At 41.1% G+C, this 19,950-nt stretch overlaps 1 protein-coding gene across 3 annotated transcripts; it reads right to left on the reverse strand.

Moving 5' to 3' along the window:
* Positions 1–239: 239 nt before the first annotated feature.
* On the reverse strand, positions 240–18,948 carry scml4 (Scm polycomb group protein like 4). 3 transcript variants are annotated; one of them, XM_040017050.1, is made up of 7 exons: positions 18,838–18,948; positions 13,447–13,642; positions 9,383–9,585; positions 5,992–6,121; positions 3,608–3,820; positions 2,357–2,502; positions 240–1,989 (listed from the first exon to the last, which is right to left on the reverse strand). In XM_040017050.1, the coding sequence occupies exons 2-7, from the start codon at positions 13,601–13,603 to the stop codon at positions 1,864–1,866; spliced, it is 975 nt and encodes a 324-aa protein (XP_039872984.1). In that variant the 5' UTR covers positions 13,604–13,642; positions 18,838–18,948; the 3' UTR covers positions 240–1,863. The 3 variants fall into 3 exon arrangements, with proteins under 3 accessions (XP_039872984.1, XP_039872986.1, XP_039872985.1); XM_040017052.1 differs by lacking the exons at positions 13,447–13,642; positions 18,838–18,948 and adding an exon at positions 10,474–10,645; XM_040017051.1 differs by lacking the exons at positions 13,447–13,642; positions 18,838–18,948 and adding an exon at positions 10,427–10,643.
* Positions 18,949–19,950: the final 1,002 nt, after the last annotated feature.

The raw sequence follows: 19,950 nt of genomic DNA on the forward strand, positions 1-19,950 counted from the left end.
TTCCAAAAAGAGAAGAAATTCAATTAAATAAATTCAATTGATAGTATTATTTCTGTCATTGGTAATTTTCTATACATGCTGATATCCCAGAAATATCATATTCTCAGTTCCTTGGCTATGATACATCCTGCTTTGTCTGTTTTACCATACAGCTCCTATTTCAGATAAATAAACACAGTTTTATCTTTCATCCTTTATGTTAACTAACAGCACAAAATCCAGTTAAATAAGAGACAGGATTAAAATAAAGCCAGGTTTATTTAAGTATCAAACAGTAAAGAACATCAAAATTCAATTAACATAGGTCACTAACTCAAAAATTGACAACATCCAGAGATTCTTAAATTTGTTGAAATAGCTCATGTGCTAAATGTTTGTGTTCATTTCTTGCATGTCTTTAAAATCAAGTTTGATAAAGTGAAACTGTTTTTTTTATCATAAAAGATACTAATCAGTCTGTGTTGTACAAACAAAGCATTTAAGCATTGAAAAAAAACAAAATTAAAAGTAAGTAACAAGTACTATACACATTAAAAAAGGCATTGTTTAACCAAGTTTGACAAATACTGTGTATGACTACCTTTTGTACAATGTCACACAAGAAAACTGAATTTGGTGGCTGCATAGCCCTGATTCTGACATGGCAATGTTTAAAAGAAACCAAAAAAAAAAAACCCCAAATGTTAATGCTCGAGACATTTTACATACAGCAGTTTCCCTTTTTAACAGTTAAGGGATGAAATCCTGCTCCATTCTAAATGACTGAAGAGGTAACGTATGAGAAGAATGTAACCTGAAGGAAGTCACAGAGGTGAAGTTTGCGAGTTGATATGTTGTAAAATGTAGTGATTGTAGTGGTAGTATCTGTTTCGGTGAGCACCCAGTTGTACGAGGTTTATTAAATTCGCTTTGTCTCATGCTACATTGCAACCCCAGTGGAAAAAATAAGTCATATTTCCTTCCTGTCATTATGAGCACTGTGTGATTACAGACATCTACGACTGGTAAAAAATCTTGGTCGCTCCACTCGAGCTCCGGTGTGGTTTGTGGTCAGAATCTTCACGTTAACAAATCACTTCTTTCTTTATTTCTTTATTTTTTAAAACTTTTTCCAAATATGAGCTCTATCACTCCTTTCTCATGAAGTTTTACACATTCCAGTATTATAAATGTACACTTTGTATTGTCAAGTCTTTGGCACATAAACCATTTGCTTGGCCAACAAGTGTGCACTTAAAGTTCAGAGATGTTTGAGAACTGTGCTCTCAGAATGGCTCAGTAACAGCGCTGTTTTGTTCTAGATTATCTTGCAACAGACTTCCAAATTGACTTAATGAACAGTTTGAGTTATTAATTACAAGTCATGTCACCAACTTTAACCTGGATAAACGTGACCAAGTGAGGATAAAATGGACTATCTTAAAAGTCCAGCAGCAAGACTTTGTAAAGTTTAAATGTGTTACTGAGGTAAAGCACCCTAGAAGTTTATAATGATATAATACAGTATCCAGTGATTATGATCTGCACAAATTAACAATGCCCAAGCTCAAAAATTATTATTACAGGTCGTACTTCAATATACCGTAGCTGCCATCTGTTTGGCGACAAACTATTTACAATCTATAGCAGTTCAGGTACAAAGTAAAGAGAGACAAAAGTAAAATAACTGTTTGAGCTCTTAAATGTCCTAACATGTACAGTCACAGTGTCCAATCTGTGGACAAAGTGTGGTGTAAATGTAGTAAAAGCCAGCATATATTTGGATCAGACGTTCGTGATGTATTGCTGATGACTTAGACAGGTTTCGGGAATCGGCACCGACTCGTTGCTCTTAAAAATTAACGAGGCGATCGAGGACTCTGCTCACAACCGGCTCTGCTTGAGCCTGTCGATGTGGTAGCAGAGTTTGAGCGCTGGTCCCAGCTTCAATCCCAGGTACTTCATCATCATCTCGCTTTTCAGAAGAAGTAGGGCGTCCCCATCTATTTCCTGGAATATAGCAAGATATAGTTGTAAAGCAACAGAAAAAAAGGGTTACTTTAAATATTCCACTCAAGTGCTGTGTGAGAAATGGAGGCAGCACAGTGACTTATTTAAAAGGCTCGGGGACAAACCTTCGTGCGCTTTAAAAATTCTTTAATAATATTCATGCAGTTTCCATTTCAGCTCATTTACATTCAGGACCACAGGGCACTGGGTGACAGATAATTTGAGCTACAGCTGTCATATAAGAGATTTTTAAATAGAAAGCATACCCTGCTTCTTGTAAGCTGTGCCCCAGTGCATGTTGGGAAATGAGCTCAGTTCCAGTACATTTAGTATTTAAGTTACACGGCATTAGGTGGGTCGGACTTACATGCTTCCTGAATGCTTCCGCATGGGGTCCCAGAGCTTGGGGATCAGCATCTTTAATGAACCAAACCACATCCTCCACACCCCAGCTGGAAGGGTCCTTACCAACAGGACGCTTGCACTCTCCGGCTTCTGACATCGGGCTGTAGGCTAGATAGCAAAAGAGGACAGGCAGGGTGAATTTTTATTCTAAAAAACAAAAACAAAATTTATGATCTCATAATGTTGCCTGAAAAGAACTTAGAACACAGTCTGTAGACTCTGAAGTGATGCGAAAGAGCCTTTACTGCTCATCTGGGGTTTTTTTTTTTTTTTTTTGGCTTCTGTAAACACTTAAGAGATAACGTCTCAATCGCTAGTTTTGAGTTTTATTAATAGCGCAGCAGTCTTTTATTTTGAAATTTCACCCAGTTAGATTTACATAGATGATGAAGGAGGGTGTAATTTAGCTTGTGAGTAAAAAGTTACTGAGCAGAATACTTGGTTTCTCAGCCAATCAACCCCTCTCTTTCCTTACTTCCTGTTCGAATAACGTAGATGGCGTCGGCCAAAATTCTCAACTCATCGTTTCAAAATAAGTCGGCAAAACAATGCTTGTGATAATGACGATTTGGAAAATGCTAGAAGTAGCTGGCCTAGCTCTGTCTGAAGGAAATATTACAGAGACACTGTCACCTCCTAGGCTAACCAATTAGGGAAAACAACAATTAAAAATTGTATATTACAATTTTACAAAGTGTTACCTTCAAGTCACACTGAATTTAGGCAGTATTAGCATGTGTACTACTTATGCCAAGCTTCTTCTCATGGGTCTTCCAGAGATTGCTGATCTCAGCATATTTAGGTAGAGGTCTCAGGTTAATCTTTTTGCATTGCACAGAATTCAATTATATTGAAGCTAAAAAAAAACTCCAGGGTTTCTCACACTAAAGCTACAGCACACCTGACTGTGTGACTTTACTTGGGCAGATCTATGATGGAAACTGTAACATCACCCATCCCAAACCACTTACACCACAAATGACATTATTATGCTGTAAACTAGCACAACTATAGATGTAGGCAGATGTTAAAGAAATGCGTATGAAAATAAATGCAAACATCTCTTGAATGATGAGTGATCTGGGCCTTCATTGGTCTAAATAATTTCATCTCTAAAGATATGGATAACATAATTACAATGCAAGTATAAACCAACACTAATGGCACAGGTGATGTGCATGGAAGTGCACCTGGCAATAATTTATAGCCTCACCATTTCTGTTTCCTTCCTGGTGACTTCCTGGGCTTGACGCTTGTCTGCACATGCCTGCTGTAGCAGAGCAACTGCTGCCACGGTAACCGTAGGACTGCTTCATCTGATACTGTGACGTCGTGACGCTGAATGCAGAGTCACTGGGATCTATAGCATAGCGCCTCGAGTCCACCGGTGGGTCACATAAAAAATCATCAGCCAATGGCGTCTCCGCTGGGGAGGGAAGTACAGGAAGTGGCATTGTTAAAGCCAAACCCAACAAAAAAAAAATGTTGCTTTCTTTAACATGACCATTGCAATTATACTGTGAGATATCCCATCATGGTTATCAGAGGATGTACCCTAACAACCCTGAATGAAACGACTTTCATGGATTATCATGAAAGCTTGATATGCCTGAGTTGCACTGAGGCAATGGCAAAAAAACAAGGTTAAATTAAAAAGCTAATGACATTTCCTGTTGGCCTTAGCTTTAGACTGTGTTAGGCGCTAGTTGATATTAACAAGCAAAAAGATGCTGAACATAGTACAAGCTATTATAGCTTAAAAATCATTGCATAAAGCTCAATGTATAGCCTCAAAACACTGCAAGTGTGGCTGTATTGTTCAAACTGGGTGATAGATACAAAAAGTAGAAGGACTGTGATGACCATATGAAATTTATAATGAGTCAAGAAAAAAAGATTCTTAATATCGTACTATATTTTCAGACCAGTATAAAGCCTTTGGGTGTATATAGTATATTAGACAGCTTCCTTTCACCAGACTAGAATAATATAGAAAGAACTGTATAATAAATACAAAGCTAATCTTTAGGTAAGCTGCATTAAAGCCCCCGCGGTCTGTAACTGTATGGATCTGAAATGGATGAAAGATAGTCAGTAATTCCTCAGAGTCTGCTCCCTTTGTGCCGGCTTTTCAGCTTGTCAATAATGTAAATGCTTGCTAGTTAAGTCAGAACCAGGCAGATACAGATTTTCCTAATGACAGATTTATAACATCGAAATATGCTACTAAGATGATTTTGCATTACTTCTGCATTATGCTCATGCAAAGGTTAAATGTACTGCTATTGTGTTCTGAAAAATCAATTATGATTAAGATCTGGGCATGCAAATTCGAAGGATTACACACCCCCACATGCACACAATAAGGCACACGTGCCCTACAGAATGTATTTTGATACTTTTCAAATATAAGCAGTTAGATATATAAGCAGTATTTTGCTGCATATCTACGAGTTCATTGCAACAGCTAAAAAGTCGTCTTTGATCTTTACATCATAACGTATTACTGCGGCACATACTATATATATGTGCGTGTTAAAAATAAGATTTAGAAGATTAGTCACTCAAAAGGAAATGTATACTTCCAATATACATAGATGCTCCTGAAATGCTTTTTTTCCACTGGAGGAAAAAAAATATCAATATCTGTCTGGGTGGCACCACGGGGATCGTGCTGATTTTTTTGTCTGCATGCATATGCGCATGTGCACTTCATCTCTGTGTCTACAGTCTGACATCAAACACTTTTCATGATTTGCATGAACAAAGAGCAAACGGCTGGTCCTTGACGCATGAGATTCCCCCCTCTAACCTTAAATACGCTAAAGGCAGCCTTTAAATATTTGCTTATTCAAAGCAAGGCTAATCTTTAGGGTGGGAAAGATGTTTTTAAAATGAAAGAAAGCATGGTTGTATGACTTTTGTTTCCTATTTAAAAGAATATTTAAGATTCGTACTTCTAAAAATCTTATTTTCTAAGCAACTAAGGAAAAGAGGCTGGGAAGATTGGAAGGGAAAACAAAATATGTAACTGGGTTATGTGTGAAGGTGTGAGCCCTTTATCCTAAATAAAACCACATATACTTGTGGTTTAAATTAGATAAATAAATTAGGGAAAACCAGTCACTAGTGTATTTAGAGAACAAAAATGAAACATCACACTGGAAAAAAAATAGACAGAAGCATTTTATCTTGCCCCTCAATTAAAGTCAAAGGCAGAGTAGTAAAGGATGGGGGGTTGTGGGGGTGGGAGATAATACAAGAAGTAGACAAAACAAAAAAGAAGAAGGGGGAGGCCACAAAGTCACACCATCACTTCAACCAGTGAATGCACAATGAGAATCACATTTTGAAAAACCACCATTGGTTAGCTTTCCCTTAATCGTTCTTCCTATTATTCTGGGCCATAGTTCACATCTGTTTGCATGCATATGTGTGAATGAATGTGAGACCGTATGGTTGATTATGTGTATGTTGGAATATGTATGTTTATCTTTAATGAATGGCTTATTTCTCCACTATTGTTATTATTAATGGCCAAGCTTCTTTATGGAAAAACTGATCATTATAACTGTGCCTGTCTTTGTGTCTTTTTACCTGTCAGGACCTGTGGTGTGGCAGAATGGGGGACGATGGCAGCGTCCTGTGGGATGGAGCCCATCTCTGGCTCTGGTGTGCTGCTGGGAGGAGAATTGGCTAGAGGGGACATCACCATCCGGGGCTTCAGCTACAGGGGAACATACACATGCAGTCGCTAATTAGAGGTTCTGCATGTTGAAAACTGACATGGGTGAAAGAAAATCCTTAGCTATAGATGTAGAGTTCCTATAATGCAGCACATACTATAAAGTCTGGTTAATGGGCTAGGCTAAAGCACATTACTGTAGATTTACAGCTGAGGACAAAAGCATCTTGTTGTGAGCTTTGTTTAAAAGCAAGCAGGCAACCACAACAGATAAACTCACCAAACACTTTATTAAATGCAGTCTCGGTTAAGCCCTTTTTTGCCTTCAGAGCTGCCTTAATTCCTTGTTGCATGGATTCAGCAATGTTGGAAACATTCCTCTGAGACTTGTGTCCATACTGACATGAGAGCATCAGACAGTTGCTGCAGACTTGTCAGCTGCACATCTATGACGTGGATCTCCTGCTCCACCACATTACAGTACAGTGAACTCACTGTCATGTTCACGAAACCAGTTAGAGATTATCTGAGCTTTGTGACATGGTGCCCAGAGCAGCCAGCAGGTCATAAAGGGATAGGGATGGTCACCAACAACAATCAGGTAGGCTGTGTTGATATTAAGGGGCCAAAAGTTTGCAAAGAAAATATCCACTATACCAGGGGTGGGCAACTCCAGGCCTCGAGAGCCGGTGTCCCTGCAGGTTTTAGATGTGTCCTTGAACCAACACAGCTGAGTTAAATGGCTAAATTAGCTCCTCAACGTGTCCTGAAGTTCTCCAGAGGCCTGGTAACAAACTAACCATGTGATTCAGGTGTGTTGACCCAATGTGAGATCTAAAACCTGCAGGACACCGGCCCTCGAGGCCTGGAATTGCCCACCCCTGCACTATACCATTCCATCACCAAAAACAAGCTGAAATGCTGATACAAGATAGCATGGATCCATGCTTTTATGTTGTTTACACCAAATTTTGGTGCAAACATTCACACTGGCGTAACCATGTCTACATGGCTAAAAGCACGGAGCTAGTGTTGAGCGATTGGTTGATTGAATATTTCCTTAACAAACAACTGAATTATACCTGCTAAAATGGCTAGTGAGTGTAGAAAAATCACAACTTACAATACCGAGATACATTTACCAGCTTTAACTTTTTTCATACAAAATGTCATCACTTCTGCCCCAAGTGGAGGAGCTTAAGTATCTCGGGGTCTTGTTCACGAGTGATGGGAGAAGGGAGCGGGAGATCGACAGACGGATTGGTGCAGCGGCCGCAGTGATGCGGACGCTGTACCGGCCTGTCGTGGTGAAGAGAGAGCAGAGTGTAAAAGCGAAGCTCTCAATTTACCGGTCGATCTACGCCCCTACCCTCACCTATGGTCACGAGCTGTGGGTAGTGACCGAAAGAATGAGACTACGAATACCCTTCCTCCGAAGGGTGGCTGGGCTCTCTCTTAGAGATAGGGTGAGAAGTTCGGCCATCCGAGAGGGGCTCAGAGTAGAGCCGCTGCTCCTCCACATCGAAAGAAGCCAGTTGAGGTAGTTCGGGCATCTGATAAGGATGCCCCCTGGGCGAGGTTTTCCGGACATGTCCCACCGGGAGGAGGCCCCAGGGCAGACCCAGGACACACTGGAGAGATTATATCTCTCGGCTGGCCTGGGAACACTTTGTTGTTCCCCCGGATAAGCTGGAGGAGGTGGCTGGGGAGAGGGAGGTCTGGGCTTCTCTGCTTGGGCTGCTGCCCCCGCAACCCGGCCCCAGATAAGCGGAAGAAAATGGATAGATGGATGGATGGATGTCATCACTTCATCATTTTATCCTTTTTGAAATTCTATGAAAACTCTCAATTTATGCCCAAAAACGTGTTTTGTGAGCTCACAGTCAATTTGGCAAATTTATTACTGATGGTTATGCGTGTTGAATGTTTATGCCAAAGTTTAAGAAGTTCCCTTAAGATGTTCCTTAGACACCTCATTCATGAGCATGGGATACGGTATTCCATTCATTCACGTACTATATAGTACTGAGCCAACCATAATTTCTTAATAGTTTGCTAGGAACATGGAAACTATAGGTGCAACGATTTATTTAAAACTTTGGAAATACAAATGGAAATAGTATATAAAGGAAAATATTGATTCTCTACTATTCTGATAAGCTTATAATCCCACCTTTATTCTTCAACACAGCCTTCAACTCTCATATGCAAGCTTTCTTTTCATTTCTTTAAGAAGTCTTCAGGAATAATTCTCCCGGCTTCCTGAAAGACATTCAAAGCTCTTCTTTGGATGTTGGCTGCTTTTTGATGCGTTCCCAGCCAAGATGATCCCACACTGCTTCAAAGATTTTGAGGTCCAGGCTCTGGGGAGGCCAATCCATGACTCATGGTGTTCTGTTGATTGTTTATCTATCCAGGTATGCTTTTACTACATTTGCAGAACGTTTGAGATCATTGTCTTTCAAGACATCTGGATCAATGTCTACATAAGACCTGTTACCACTGGCTGCCAGTCAGCATACCTCAGCCTTTTCTACCTGTTTCCTTTCCTTAAGGATAACTTCATGACAGCAATCCTTCCACAACAGATGGTGCAGCTGAAGTGCCAGATGCATCTCTCAGGTCCAGTGTCATTGGCTGGAATTTTTCGTATTTCTTAAAGACATCACTTTCAGATGCTGTTCATCAGCTGCAGATAGTTTTTTAGGCCTACCACTGCTTCTTATGTCATCCACTTGTCCAGTTTTCACAGTTTTTTAAGGATTAACTGCACACCACGATGACATATGCCAAGTTTTCAGCTGATAGCAAGGAATGAGGGCTGCCTTAAGACTACCCAGCGCTGTAGGTGATGAAAATAGTGGGCCATCATGAATACAGACATTCGAGCAAAATAAAGAATGAAAGCTAGGTTAAGTATATGTTTCACAAGGAAGAAAATGCCTTAGTCATTCAAAGGAATGAAAACACAACATGACAACATGAAAACTGTGTGAAAATTCAACTGTGTTTGCTCACAGGAAGACTCAACGGAGTGCACTCTGTGTAAAAAGAAAAATGCATTAAAAGCATTTTCAGTTGTTGATCACATATGTGAGGGAAGTGGTTTGTATGTATAACCACCAAGGGTTCAGGGAAATACGTATAGATTAGCAGCCTCAAAACACAGATGACCTATACTCAGTACTGTATATGATCGTATGCTGTACCAACAAAGACTCCTGCACTGCTGTGTAGACACGGTTTCCCTCTTCTATGAAAGGAATGCCCATCTACATGATTAAACTAAAAAATTAAACTGACCTTAAAGCCAGGCTTCCTGCCTCTTTTCTTCGGGACCTTAAGAGGTGACAGAGTTTCAACATAGTGGCTCTGGAACTCCAGCTTTCGGATAGGAGGGCGTCCTCGCTTCCTGCCAGGCACCTTACCTTGGGGCCCCGGTATGAACTGGGGGTCGAGAGCGGAAGCCTGCATCTCCGAGCCGGCGGACAAGGAACTCATCAGACCTGAGAGACAGCGGGAGAGATTATCAAACTCAAAGTGGCAGCTTTTAAAAAAGCGTGCAACACTGCTCAGCTGCAAATCACAGTGGAAACTCAGAGGCTCACTCACACACACTCACCGCCCCCCTCCTTCGAAACACACCAAAAATATAGGAAGTAGTAGAAACAAAGCCACATAAAGCTTTGTACTTTACTCCACCCCCCCCCCCCCAACCCTCCAGCTGCAAAGATTGCAATAAATATCATTACTGCACTACGAGACAGAGGGAGAGAGAGAGAGACAAAGCCCCGCAAGCAGGCAGACACACAAACATAGGAAATGAAACCCACAACACCCACACACACTATCAAACAATCAATGAAGTGCGCTGTCACACAGACACACACGCATTTACACACGCACAGGCAGTACTTTCAAGTGTTTGATTGAGTGCCATTAATCCACACTGCCTCTCTCAATCTATCTCAATCAATCAATCCATATTATTTTGTTTGGGGTTTTTTTTAATTATGCAAAAGAATCAGCTGAGTTTGCCTTTGAACATGAAGCTCTGTGCTTTACTTCTCAGAGCTCTCCTGCCAATTTACCCGGTCAGCGGCACATTACTCTTTCATTTCTGTAAATGGCTAAACAACGCCTTGATGCAACTTGACTCCAGTGCAGACAGACAGCAGTCTGCAAAGTATTTGCCACTGCAGAGGGAGAGAGAGAGAGAGAGAGAGAGAGAAACAGGAACAGAGGCAGACAGACCACGTGAATAGGTACGATGCCTTTCATCCTCTCTCTCTCTCTCTTTTCCTCAAATAGAAAAAGCTTCAAAATGACCTGCTGAGCGTTACTTACCATGCACACAGCTGTCTGTGCTAATTGCCGTCTCTGTGATGCCTCACCTCAGCAGCAGATTTATGGATGTCCCCCCCCCTTCTCCTCTGACAGATCTCGCTTGCTCCAGCAGTCTGCCGCTGCTGTCCTCCGCTGCCACACACTGACTGTCAAGACACCGGCAACTCCGCGTGCCTCTCTCTCTCTCTTCCTCAATCTCCGACACAACCCCCTCCTCTTTCTCTTCTACCCTAACCCCCTTCCTGTGTGTCCCCTTTCAGTCGCCATAGCAACACGCCTCTAACATCCCGCGGCAGCCGGCAGACGTGCTGAGCTCAAAGCGCTGCGTGTGTGTGTGTGTGTGTGTGTGTGTGTGTGTGTGGCAGTGTGTGTGGCAGTGTGGGACAGTAATGTAATTACAGTTGCTGCATCTCGGGGTTCTTCTTGCCTGTCTTCAGAAAAAAACAACAAAAAAGAAGGCTTAGAGCGGGTGACAAGGGATTCAAGCTGTGCACTGTTTTGTGCTACAAGCGTATGAGTTACACACAGTAAAATGTCTGTTTTTTCATTTTTGGAGAAGAAATTTCTGCACAGGAAGATTATTTTCTTAAAGAGTCCAGACCAAAATTGGAATATCTCGCTATTTGTTTTTCCTTTGCCTGATTACTTTTGAATCCATGAAGCTTATGCAGACTGGCTTTAAGGTAAAGAGATCAGTTTTCCCTGTAAACATCAAACGGTTCCAGCAGAAGCCCCACAGCCCCTTTTGGTTGCGATAAAAGATCACACTGCTGTCAGAAACTCAACACTCTTCCTTTCATTTATAGTCTTCTTTGGCTTCTATGTCAGCTAATGTAACGCATTTCTTGTTTTATCTGTAATGAAAAAGAAAACAAACATGGAAAGACAAAGAAAAGGGGCCAGCCAAAGGCTTGTCTGTGTCTCTAAAGTAAAAAAGAAAAGAAGAAGAAAGCAGGCTCGAGAGGGCTTATTTGCTCTTAAAGGTTACAAGTGTACCAACTCGGGCTTTTCCCCTCACTGCATATCGATTAGTTACGCCCTGGTTGCAATGCCGGTTCCCGTTCCAAGCTGTATTTGTGGGGTTTTAACACTCAATCAGAAGCAGGTTAACCTTTCAAGAAGGAGCCTCAATCCCTGACGCACGCAGGGCGCCTGCATTCGCGGCCTCTGCGAGCGTGTAAAGAGATTTGTCAAGAGTCGGCTGCAAAGCTTCGCTCACGGGATGTTTTAACAGTGAATATTAGGTGCCAGGTGAAGCCTACGTGATAATAAAAAACAACAACGACAGTAAACAGCAAGGTCAGGACAAATACTCTGTAAAACTGTACACATACACGCACTGTAATGGCCTGAGTGCGCAGAAGTGAGAGCCATAAATCATAAAAGTAATTACGCGGTGAGATTAATCCTGATGTCCCTCTTCAATCAGTCCTGTCTCATTACGGCACATCACATTAAAGACATAGACAGACTGAGACAGAACAGATAATCATCTTTTACTTAAAAAAGAATTGGATATGAGGGGTGGGAGCCCATTAACACTCACCGAGTCAATATGAGACAGCGCCAGTTTTTGGGGGGGTTTTTGCAGGCAAGCAGAAAGATTTTCAGCATTGCACGGGACCCACCACTCCCACCCAGACCCCCAAACACAATACGGTTGGGATCGCAGCCTAATTTGTTTATGGCTAATAAAACAATTAAGCAATCAGTGAACCCCTGCATGCGATTTTATTTTCCTGCTGAGGGACATCGGAAGTCAAATGTTGGAGGGAGCCCGGTGTTACAGACTCAGTCATGCAGCGACGATCAGCAGTGATTAGCATAACATAATCACTGGCTTCGGGGGATGGAGATTTGTATCCGCTTTCACTTACGCAGAGGGGACACAGCAATAAAGTGAGTTATAGTTATGCCTCACTAAACTGCACACCTAGACACACACATAAACAGTCTAATCACGGCCTTACAGACACACACAAACCTAAATGCATGCATATAATAAGTGCAGTAAGACAACATACCCTTGCTTGGCAGCAGAATAGATTAGTATACGTGTGTTTTTGTCTATGTATATGTGTGTATGTGTTTTCTAATCAGTGTAACAATATAACCCCCCCCCCCCCTGAATTTATTTACAGCTCAGGCAGGGCGTCACCATGGTAACAGACAGTGAAATCGGATTCTGCACCAGCGTCGTGTGATAAGGTGGGAATAAATAAAAGGATAAACAACAATGCGTGTATTAAATAGGCGAGCTCTCACACTCCGCCTGCCCCTCCTTATCTCTGCTGAGCCCTTCTAACTACACAGCACACTTCAGAGAGAAAAGTGGAGGTGGGGAGTGTTGCTCTTTGCACCAACTATGGGTCATGGCGGTGGTCTTGGAGGGGGGAGCTCTCTGACATAGACTAAGCCACACACCTGTACACACACATCTGTATGTAAAACTAGGCTTAGATGTGGTCTGTGGTCTCAAAAATATTTGTAGATGTTGAATTATTTATAACATGTGACACAAACTGACAGGACATCTTTCCAATATCCTTCTTATTGTTACAAATTTGCTTTTTTATGCATTTCTGCTTCACAAGGTAATAGGAGAATGTAAAACATACTCCCAGTCATGTCTGTCTACTTTGTGTGTCCTTAATGATATTATATATTATATTATAAAATGCATTTCTATTATATAAAATTCTAGATTTTATGAATAATATCAAATTTTTTCATTTTATTTTTGTTGCAATGGCTGGAGTTGAATCTCTATGTATTTAGCATCCATATTTGTCTTTGATATACAATCATCTGCCACTTTGTTAGGTATACCTTTTCACCTGCTTGTTAACATAACATTTTATGTAAATAAGAAATCACATGGTACTGACTCAGTGCTGTAAATGTGGCATGATTGTTGGTACCAGACAAGTTGGTCTGTGTATTTCAGAAACTGCTGATCTACTGAGATCTTGTACTGATTTCCACTCTAGCTAATCATAACATTACTGTTAAACTCGTACTTTGTGTGTCGGAGTCCTGGATCTTCATACTCTGCACGGCTGGCTCTGACTCTGGATCCAAGTTAACCAGATGCCAGCAACTGCGCCCCCTGTGGTCACGCCGATCTTGACGCAGGCGCAGACGCACACCTTTGCTGAGGGTGCCAGGCAGTCTCATGCCCTCAAAGTCAACCGCGTGAGGGCAAAATGCACCACACTGGAACGGCAGAAAGAAAACGCACAGAAATAATCATGTGTACATGTGGCTGATACGCTTAGTTTTTCCATTATTCCATTTGTCAGCATTAATCAAGTCTTCTGAAAATTAATTTTAGACCTTTGAATCCAAAAATGAGTGTGGAAATGGAAAAAAAAAGCAAGCAACGTAAGGACAGATGGAGTAAGACAGAAATGGACAGGGTGAGCAGAAGAAGCACAAAAATTAATTGGGATGCCGGTTGGGTAATTATACTAGTGCACGCTCAGAGGTCAAAGGAATAAACTGGAAGTTAATGGGAGAATATGGCTTAGCTAATGATAAAAGTATGTGGAACAATTTGTCTTTTATGCTGTAAAGCGAATGCAATTCGGCCTCCGGGGTGCTGGATTACTGATTAATGTGAACTAACGTGGCTTTAGTCTTCTTTGTACTGAATGGAACAAAAGCGAATGAGAGGGAAGAGCGGAGCCGAGAACTTGTAGACTTAATGGAAATGTTCGTATTATCACCCCACGCTGGGAGCAGATCTTGTTTTCTGTGTGTTGTTTGTTAATTGCTATTTCAAGTTTACAGAGGACCTGGTTATATTTATCGCTCTCAGGCTTAGATTAAATAATCCTTGCAATTTTTAGCTGCTTTTGCTTTCCTGAAGGCTCCATATGGACTTCCACCAATGGAAATTTAGCAGGGATTCTAAACCAATCAGTCTAATCACAAAAATATATTAATTATATGCAGCTTATGCTTATACAAAGACTGGCACTGCAAAGCTCTATGGATTATCAGCAAATACAATTTGATGAGGAAGAAGGGAGCGTCACAGTGTCATAAATATCCTAAGCCTGGTGACAAAATTAACTTATTTAAATTGCAATCAGATATTACAAGGTGACTGTGTTTGCTAAATAAACATATTGTAATTAATCTTCCCTGTCGTCCTCAAGCGATTCGACGGGAAGGAGAAGACAGAGAGGAAAGTCATTTCCTTCAGACACAAACAAAACGAGATAAGGAACATCAGCAAAAAAGATTTTTGTGTACAGTCCTTGTAAAATTCTTTTCTTCGCATTTCACTCATATCCTGTCTCTCTCCCTCCACTAACTCCCAACAGTCACAGCAGGTGGCAGCAGGTTTCTTCCTGTCAAAAGAGAGTTTTGCCTTCCCACTGTCGCCAAGTGCTCAAAAGGGGTATTGTCTGATTGGTGGGGGTTTCTCTCTATTGTTGTAGGTCTGTCCTTGAAATATAAAGTTATATAAATAAAACTGTATTGAATTGAACCCTCTATAATAGGGATGTCATGGAACATATGGGAATCAATTTGATACTAAGTGTGTGTGTGTGGGTGGGGGGGCAGTATTAATAGAAAAGTCTTAATCAGAAGGGAAAAACTACATGTGAAAACACTGCTGAAAGTCTGAAATTTATGCATTCCTTCACATTTTCTAAAGCCATAGGTGTGGGGATTCAAGTCTTTGCTGGGCATGTTCCAGCCCCCGGACTTTATGTTTGATATCCATGCTTTATAGGATCTGTAATGAATTATTCCCAGAGGAAATTATGTGAAAAAAATTCCATGGCAACAAGAAGGACAAAAACTCTCTCGACAAACATGTTTGAGTTAAAGCTATTTAAACAATCAGAAAGTAAGAAAAAAGTTTAAAGTGCAGGGAAAGGGGGAAAAAACAGGAGCAACTGAAACAGCCATTCCAGCCATGCTACGAGGTTATACAGGACTCCTCCCGACAATCATCTTGACATGCTGACGTGTACATTACAGCATGCTTATATTTGCTAATGAGCACTGAACACAAAGTACAGCTGACGCTTTTACCAAAAATAGAGCATCAACTGAAAAATGACCCAATGATGGCACTTTGGACAAAAAGATTTTCAGTCCAGTAGCTGTCAAGATGTTTGACTTAAAACCATAAATATAAAGGGAAGCATTAGGGTACACCGTGTGTGTTTGTATGAGTGCTCACACTAATACATCCTCAGCATCTGTCAAACATTTCTCATGAAAACATAAGCAAAAGGGGTAAAAAAATGAGATGACATGAAAAAGGTCACGTAGCGCTGGATGAAGATTTGACCAGATCACTAAAGTCAGTAATGGGGTTCATCTAATTTAGGGTTTAAGAGCGCAGTTTGGACTGAGTGGAAATGAGAGAAAATAAAAAGAGAAGTGAGAGGTGGCAGTTAAAGGAGGAGACCAGATAAAAACTGGACAAGGAAATGAGAGAGGGAGGAGAGAGAGGCACATTCAAATGATTGAACTCTTTAACTCTTTCCTCCATAAAGATGGCGTCTGACAGCCTAACCTGTACCCTTAATGGTGGGTTTTGACACCTCACTATATATTTAATAAAGAGGTAGTTTGAAAACCATTGGAATAGTTTCTGGGTTTTTCCAAAGGCAGCAGGTCTGAAATGTGATAGAAACTGCTTGGCTCAGAAAAGAGATTCAGGGGTTACTCCAAGTAAGGGGTAAAGGGTTAAAAAGTGATATGAATGTTATAGGAGCATTGAAAAAGCACAAACAAATTCCAGCTATTTAATGTTTTTTTGTTTAGTTTTTTAAATTAATGAATAAAAAACAAAGGAAAAATGTAGAAAAACAACAAGGGAGGGGGGGAGGAAGAGAGTAACAAAAAAAAGGAGTGGGAGACGATAAAACACTCTTCAGTGTCAGACTGTCGGATTCAATCAGGCTGCAGATGAAAAAAATCTGCCCTGAACCTCAAAATTCCCATTTACAAAAAAAAATGTGAAACATCAAATAGTTATTGTAAAAACACACAAACACACACACACACACAAATCATGCACCATGAAACAACTCGAATGGAAAAAAAACCTTCAGATTTGATGAAATGCAGTGCAACCGACACACACACACGCACACACACACACACACACACACACACACACACACACACACACACACACACACACACACACAGGGGAATGCTTCTGTTTCTGTCTACAGGATCTGGGTCCCATAAGAGCAGCAGGCTCCTTTACCTTGTCACTCTATCAAAACATTGTGTTTTGGAGCTTCGCCAGGAGTGTAGCTGCTGGGTTTATTTTATTTTATTTTTTAAATCATACACTCACAGACAGAACCACACACACACACACACACACAGCTGTTCTTATTCAGGTAAGCCATGAGCGAGACACATGTAGCGATGGAAAAAGCACCAGAAAGGCTCTGATTTTTTTTTAAAAAAGGTCTTTTTTGATTAAAGGCTGCGGCTTTGCTCACGCACATAATCATCAAACGTGCTGCTCGTGCTTTACGAGTGTCACACTCCATCCCTTTGCACTGCAAATCCACCCCATCCATTTTAACAGAGTAAGACATCCATAAATAGGCTGCTTAATACGTAAAAGTTAAAAAGATTATAATTACTACTTTTTTCACACAAGGAGCCTGAGATTATATTTTTTTGTAAAGAATCCCTGTGATACCAAAATACGTTATTGCTTATGAGTTATGGTAGAACAAAAAGCCTTGATATTCAAAAGAAGAACACTGAATATGTAAATTAAGAGTGTGGAATTTCAAAGAAGGCATCTGTATTTTATTTGATTTGCCAGTGAATCTCACCAGAAAATAAGACAGAAGAAACAGAACTGGATTATTGTGTTTGTGTATTAAATAATGGTTTGCTGTCTTAGAAAATGTAAAAGCTTAAAAACCAAATCAAAAGATAACTTTTTAAAATAATTTTCAGCTCTGCCAAGCGTTGCCAGCTTTTTTGGTAGCCAATGTGGAATTTTGGACAATATATATATATAAAAATATATCCATCCATTCGCTTATCCTTTTCAGGGTCGCGGGGGGTGCTGGAGCCGTGAGAGGCGGGGTACACCCTGGACAGGTCGCCAGTCTGTCGCAGGGCCAACACACAGGGACAGACAACCATTCACATTCACTCGCACATTCAAACCTAGTGGCAATTTGGATTATCCAATTAACCTATCCCCACAAGTTGCATGTCTTTGGACAGTGGGAGGAAGCCGGAGTACCCGGAGTTAACCCACGCAAACACGGGGAGAACATGCAAACTCCACACAGAAAGACCCCGGCCTGATGATGGAATTGAACTCAGGACCTCCTTGCTGTGCGGCAACAGTGCTAACCACTGTGCCACCGTGCTGCCCTATATAAATATATATATGTATGTGTGTGTATATATATGTATATATGTATATATGAAAAAAATAGTGCATTTAATGTTAAAGAACCACAATGTCTACATTTCCCAACGCATTTCACAGGTGACCATCTTTTCATTATTTTTTTTAAAAAAGCTGAGAGTTTAATGTCCTTCTGTACTCTATTAAAACACTAAGTGATCTTTAACAATTAGGCATTAAATCATCAGACTGAGCTCGAGCAGTCCACAGTGGAGATTTGCTACAATGACGACTTTAATTACACTTTCTGTCATTGATCGCAGACCCTAGCTTCCCTGGCTTCTCCACCCACCGCTGTACAGGTTGTTTTTTTTTTAGCTCAGGGTCAGCATGTTTATAAAAGGGAACAGCGCGAGAAAATCTGTAGACTTTGCTTCTCTAAGTGAAGCTGCCACGTATTAAACTTTTATTTTCAGTCGGATAAGCTGACCTGGCTTCAACCCTAAAGAAAAACTCCAAGATGTTCAGGCAGTCATGACAGCAGAGGTGAAGCCTTCATTACTGGACGCTTTCCCTCCAGTCATCCTTACTTCTTTCCTTTAGTTGATGAAGGGATTAACAGATAACTGAAAGCATATTCAAATGAACAGCTATGCTGTGTTACCACTTACACTAAAAAAAAAAAGCTGTTTGCCTGCAAGGTGGGCACATGGGGGCCCACATGGGGGGGCACATGGGGGCCCACACCCCACTGCAATCAACCTTTGTGATGCATGATGGGAAAATAATTACTTTGCCATTACTATATCACACAGGCTATATATATATAGTTTATCATTATCTTGTCAATACAAGGACAATCAAAGGAGCATGATCCTGTAATTAACAATGCTTTAATATAATTAGCGGATCTCTGTTGGCCCAGTGTGAGTGTATTTTGACCTTGCAGGTTAGACTAATGAAATTAGCACCCGTGCGTTTGTGCGCTCTAAGTCCAGTAACGTCAAGATGTGAGAGGGTCGAGTCTGTGGTAGGATTTATTTACCTATGTCGAAGCGGTTGATTCATCAGCGGGGAATCAATTTTTCCACAGCAGGCTGGCTGAGCACACAGTGCAGAGGTGGTGCGCGGAGCATCAGATGCAGCACAAACACCGGGGAAGGAGGAGGGGGGAGCACGAGTCCGGGTTCCACCCCTGCAGATGCGGCAGGGAGGCGAGCGAGCTCAGCGGGCTGCCGGCGGGAAGCAGAGCGGCAGACTTCACCTTCCTAACGCGCCGTCCGATGCTTTTCAGAGACAGGAGTTGAAAGATCCTGCAGGGCGGAAGCTGAGGGGGAAAGTGCGACTGAATTGGTGGTGTGCATAATTTTCCTATCTGGCCTTAAAGCTGTTGCCTATTGCGTTTTATCTCCACCGGGTTCAGGAGAGCGGGAGAGATGGCATGGTAAATAAAGTAGTAGCACTCAAACTGAAGAGGTTCAGCCCCCTTTGACAACACAAAAACAACCCTCGGTGGGCATGGACTGCGGGAGTGTGAGCCCAGTCCAGACAAAAACAACCGACACGGGTCTAATGAGTCATTTGATTAACATTTCACGTGCCTGAGTAGCTTTAAATATTCATAAGGCTTCTGTCAGGCTCATGTTGATGTAACCATAATTTACCCCCACAGTGCCGTTACACATGGCTACATATTGATATTATCCAAATCACGATGCTATCATAGAGAACTGACTCCAAATTTGCAAATTATACTGACAGGGAATTCCCACCTGTTCCTATGAGGAGGAAACCAGTATGTGTGGCAGTTGGTGATCAAGTGTTATTTAGGCCACAGGATTTTAGCTATTCGGTGCTTTAGTGATATGAAAGTAACTAGTTACATTTCCAGAAACAAGTGGCACTCACTGAAAATGGAGTGTATTTATAGAGGACCAAGACTGCCGACAAATGTACGAAAATTATCATAATAAATTCACAGTTTGACAATAAATGAAGCCCTTATTTGATTATAGACATTTTAGGTTTAACTGGCTTTCAAATTCATTTGGGTTTACTTTCGTTTTAATATTAATATATTTATTTCTGTATTTACTTAAGAAATACAAAACTATCAGCCCACCTTCTTTTTATTCTCACATAATTTTTTTTCTCATAT

The sequence above is a fragment of the Simochromis diagramma genome, unplaced genomic scaffold (assembly GCF_900408965.1).
Source record: "Simochromis diagramma unplaced genomic scaffold, fSimDia1.1 OVJJ01000802.1, whole genome shotgun sequence".
In the NCBI taxonomy this organism is placed as follows: Eukaryota; Metazoa; Chordata; class Actinopteri; order Cichliformes; family Cichlidae; genus Simochromis; species Simochromis diagramma.

Coding starts and splice junctions, on each gene's coding strand:
- scml4 (XM_040017050.1), bottom strand. CDS start 13,603: ATGAGACTGCCTGGCACCCTCAGCAAAGGTGTGCGTCTGCGCCTGCGT. Junction 3,821..5,991: donor CACACCACAGGTCCTGACAG/GTAAAAAGACAC, acceptor TTCCCTCCCCAG/CGGAGACGCCATTGGCTGAT. Junction 2,503..3,607: donor CCAGGAAGGAAACAGAAATG/GTGAGGCTATAA, acceptor TTTGCTATCTAG/CCTACAGCCCGATGTCAGAA.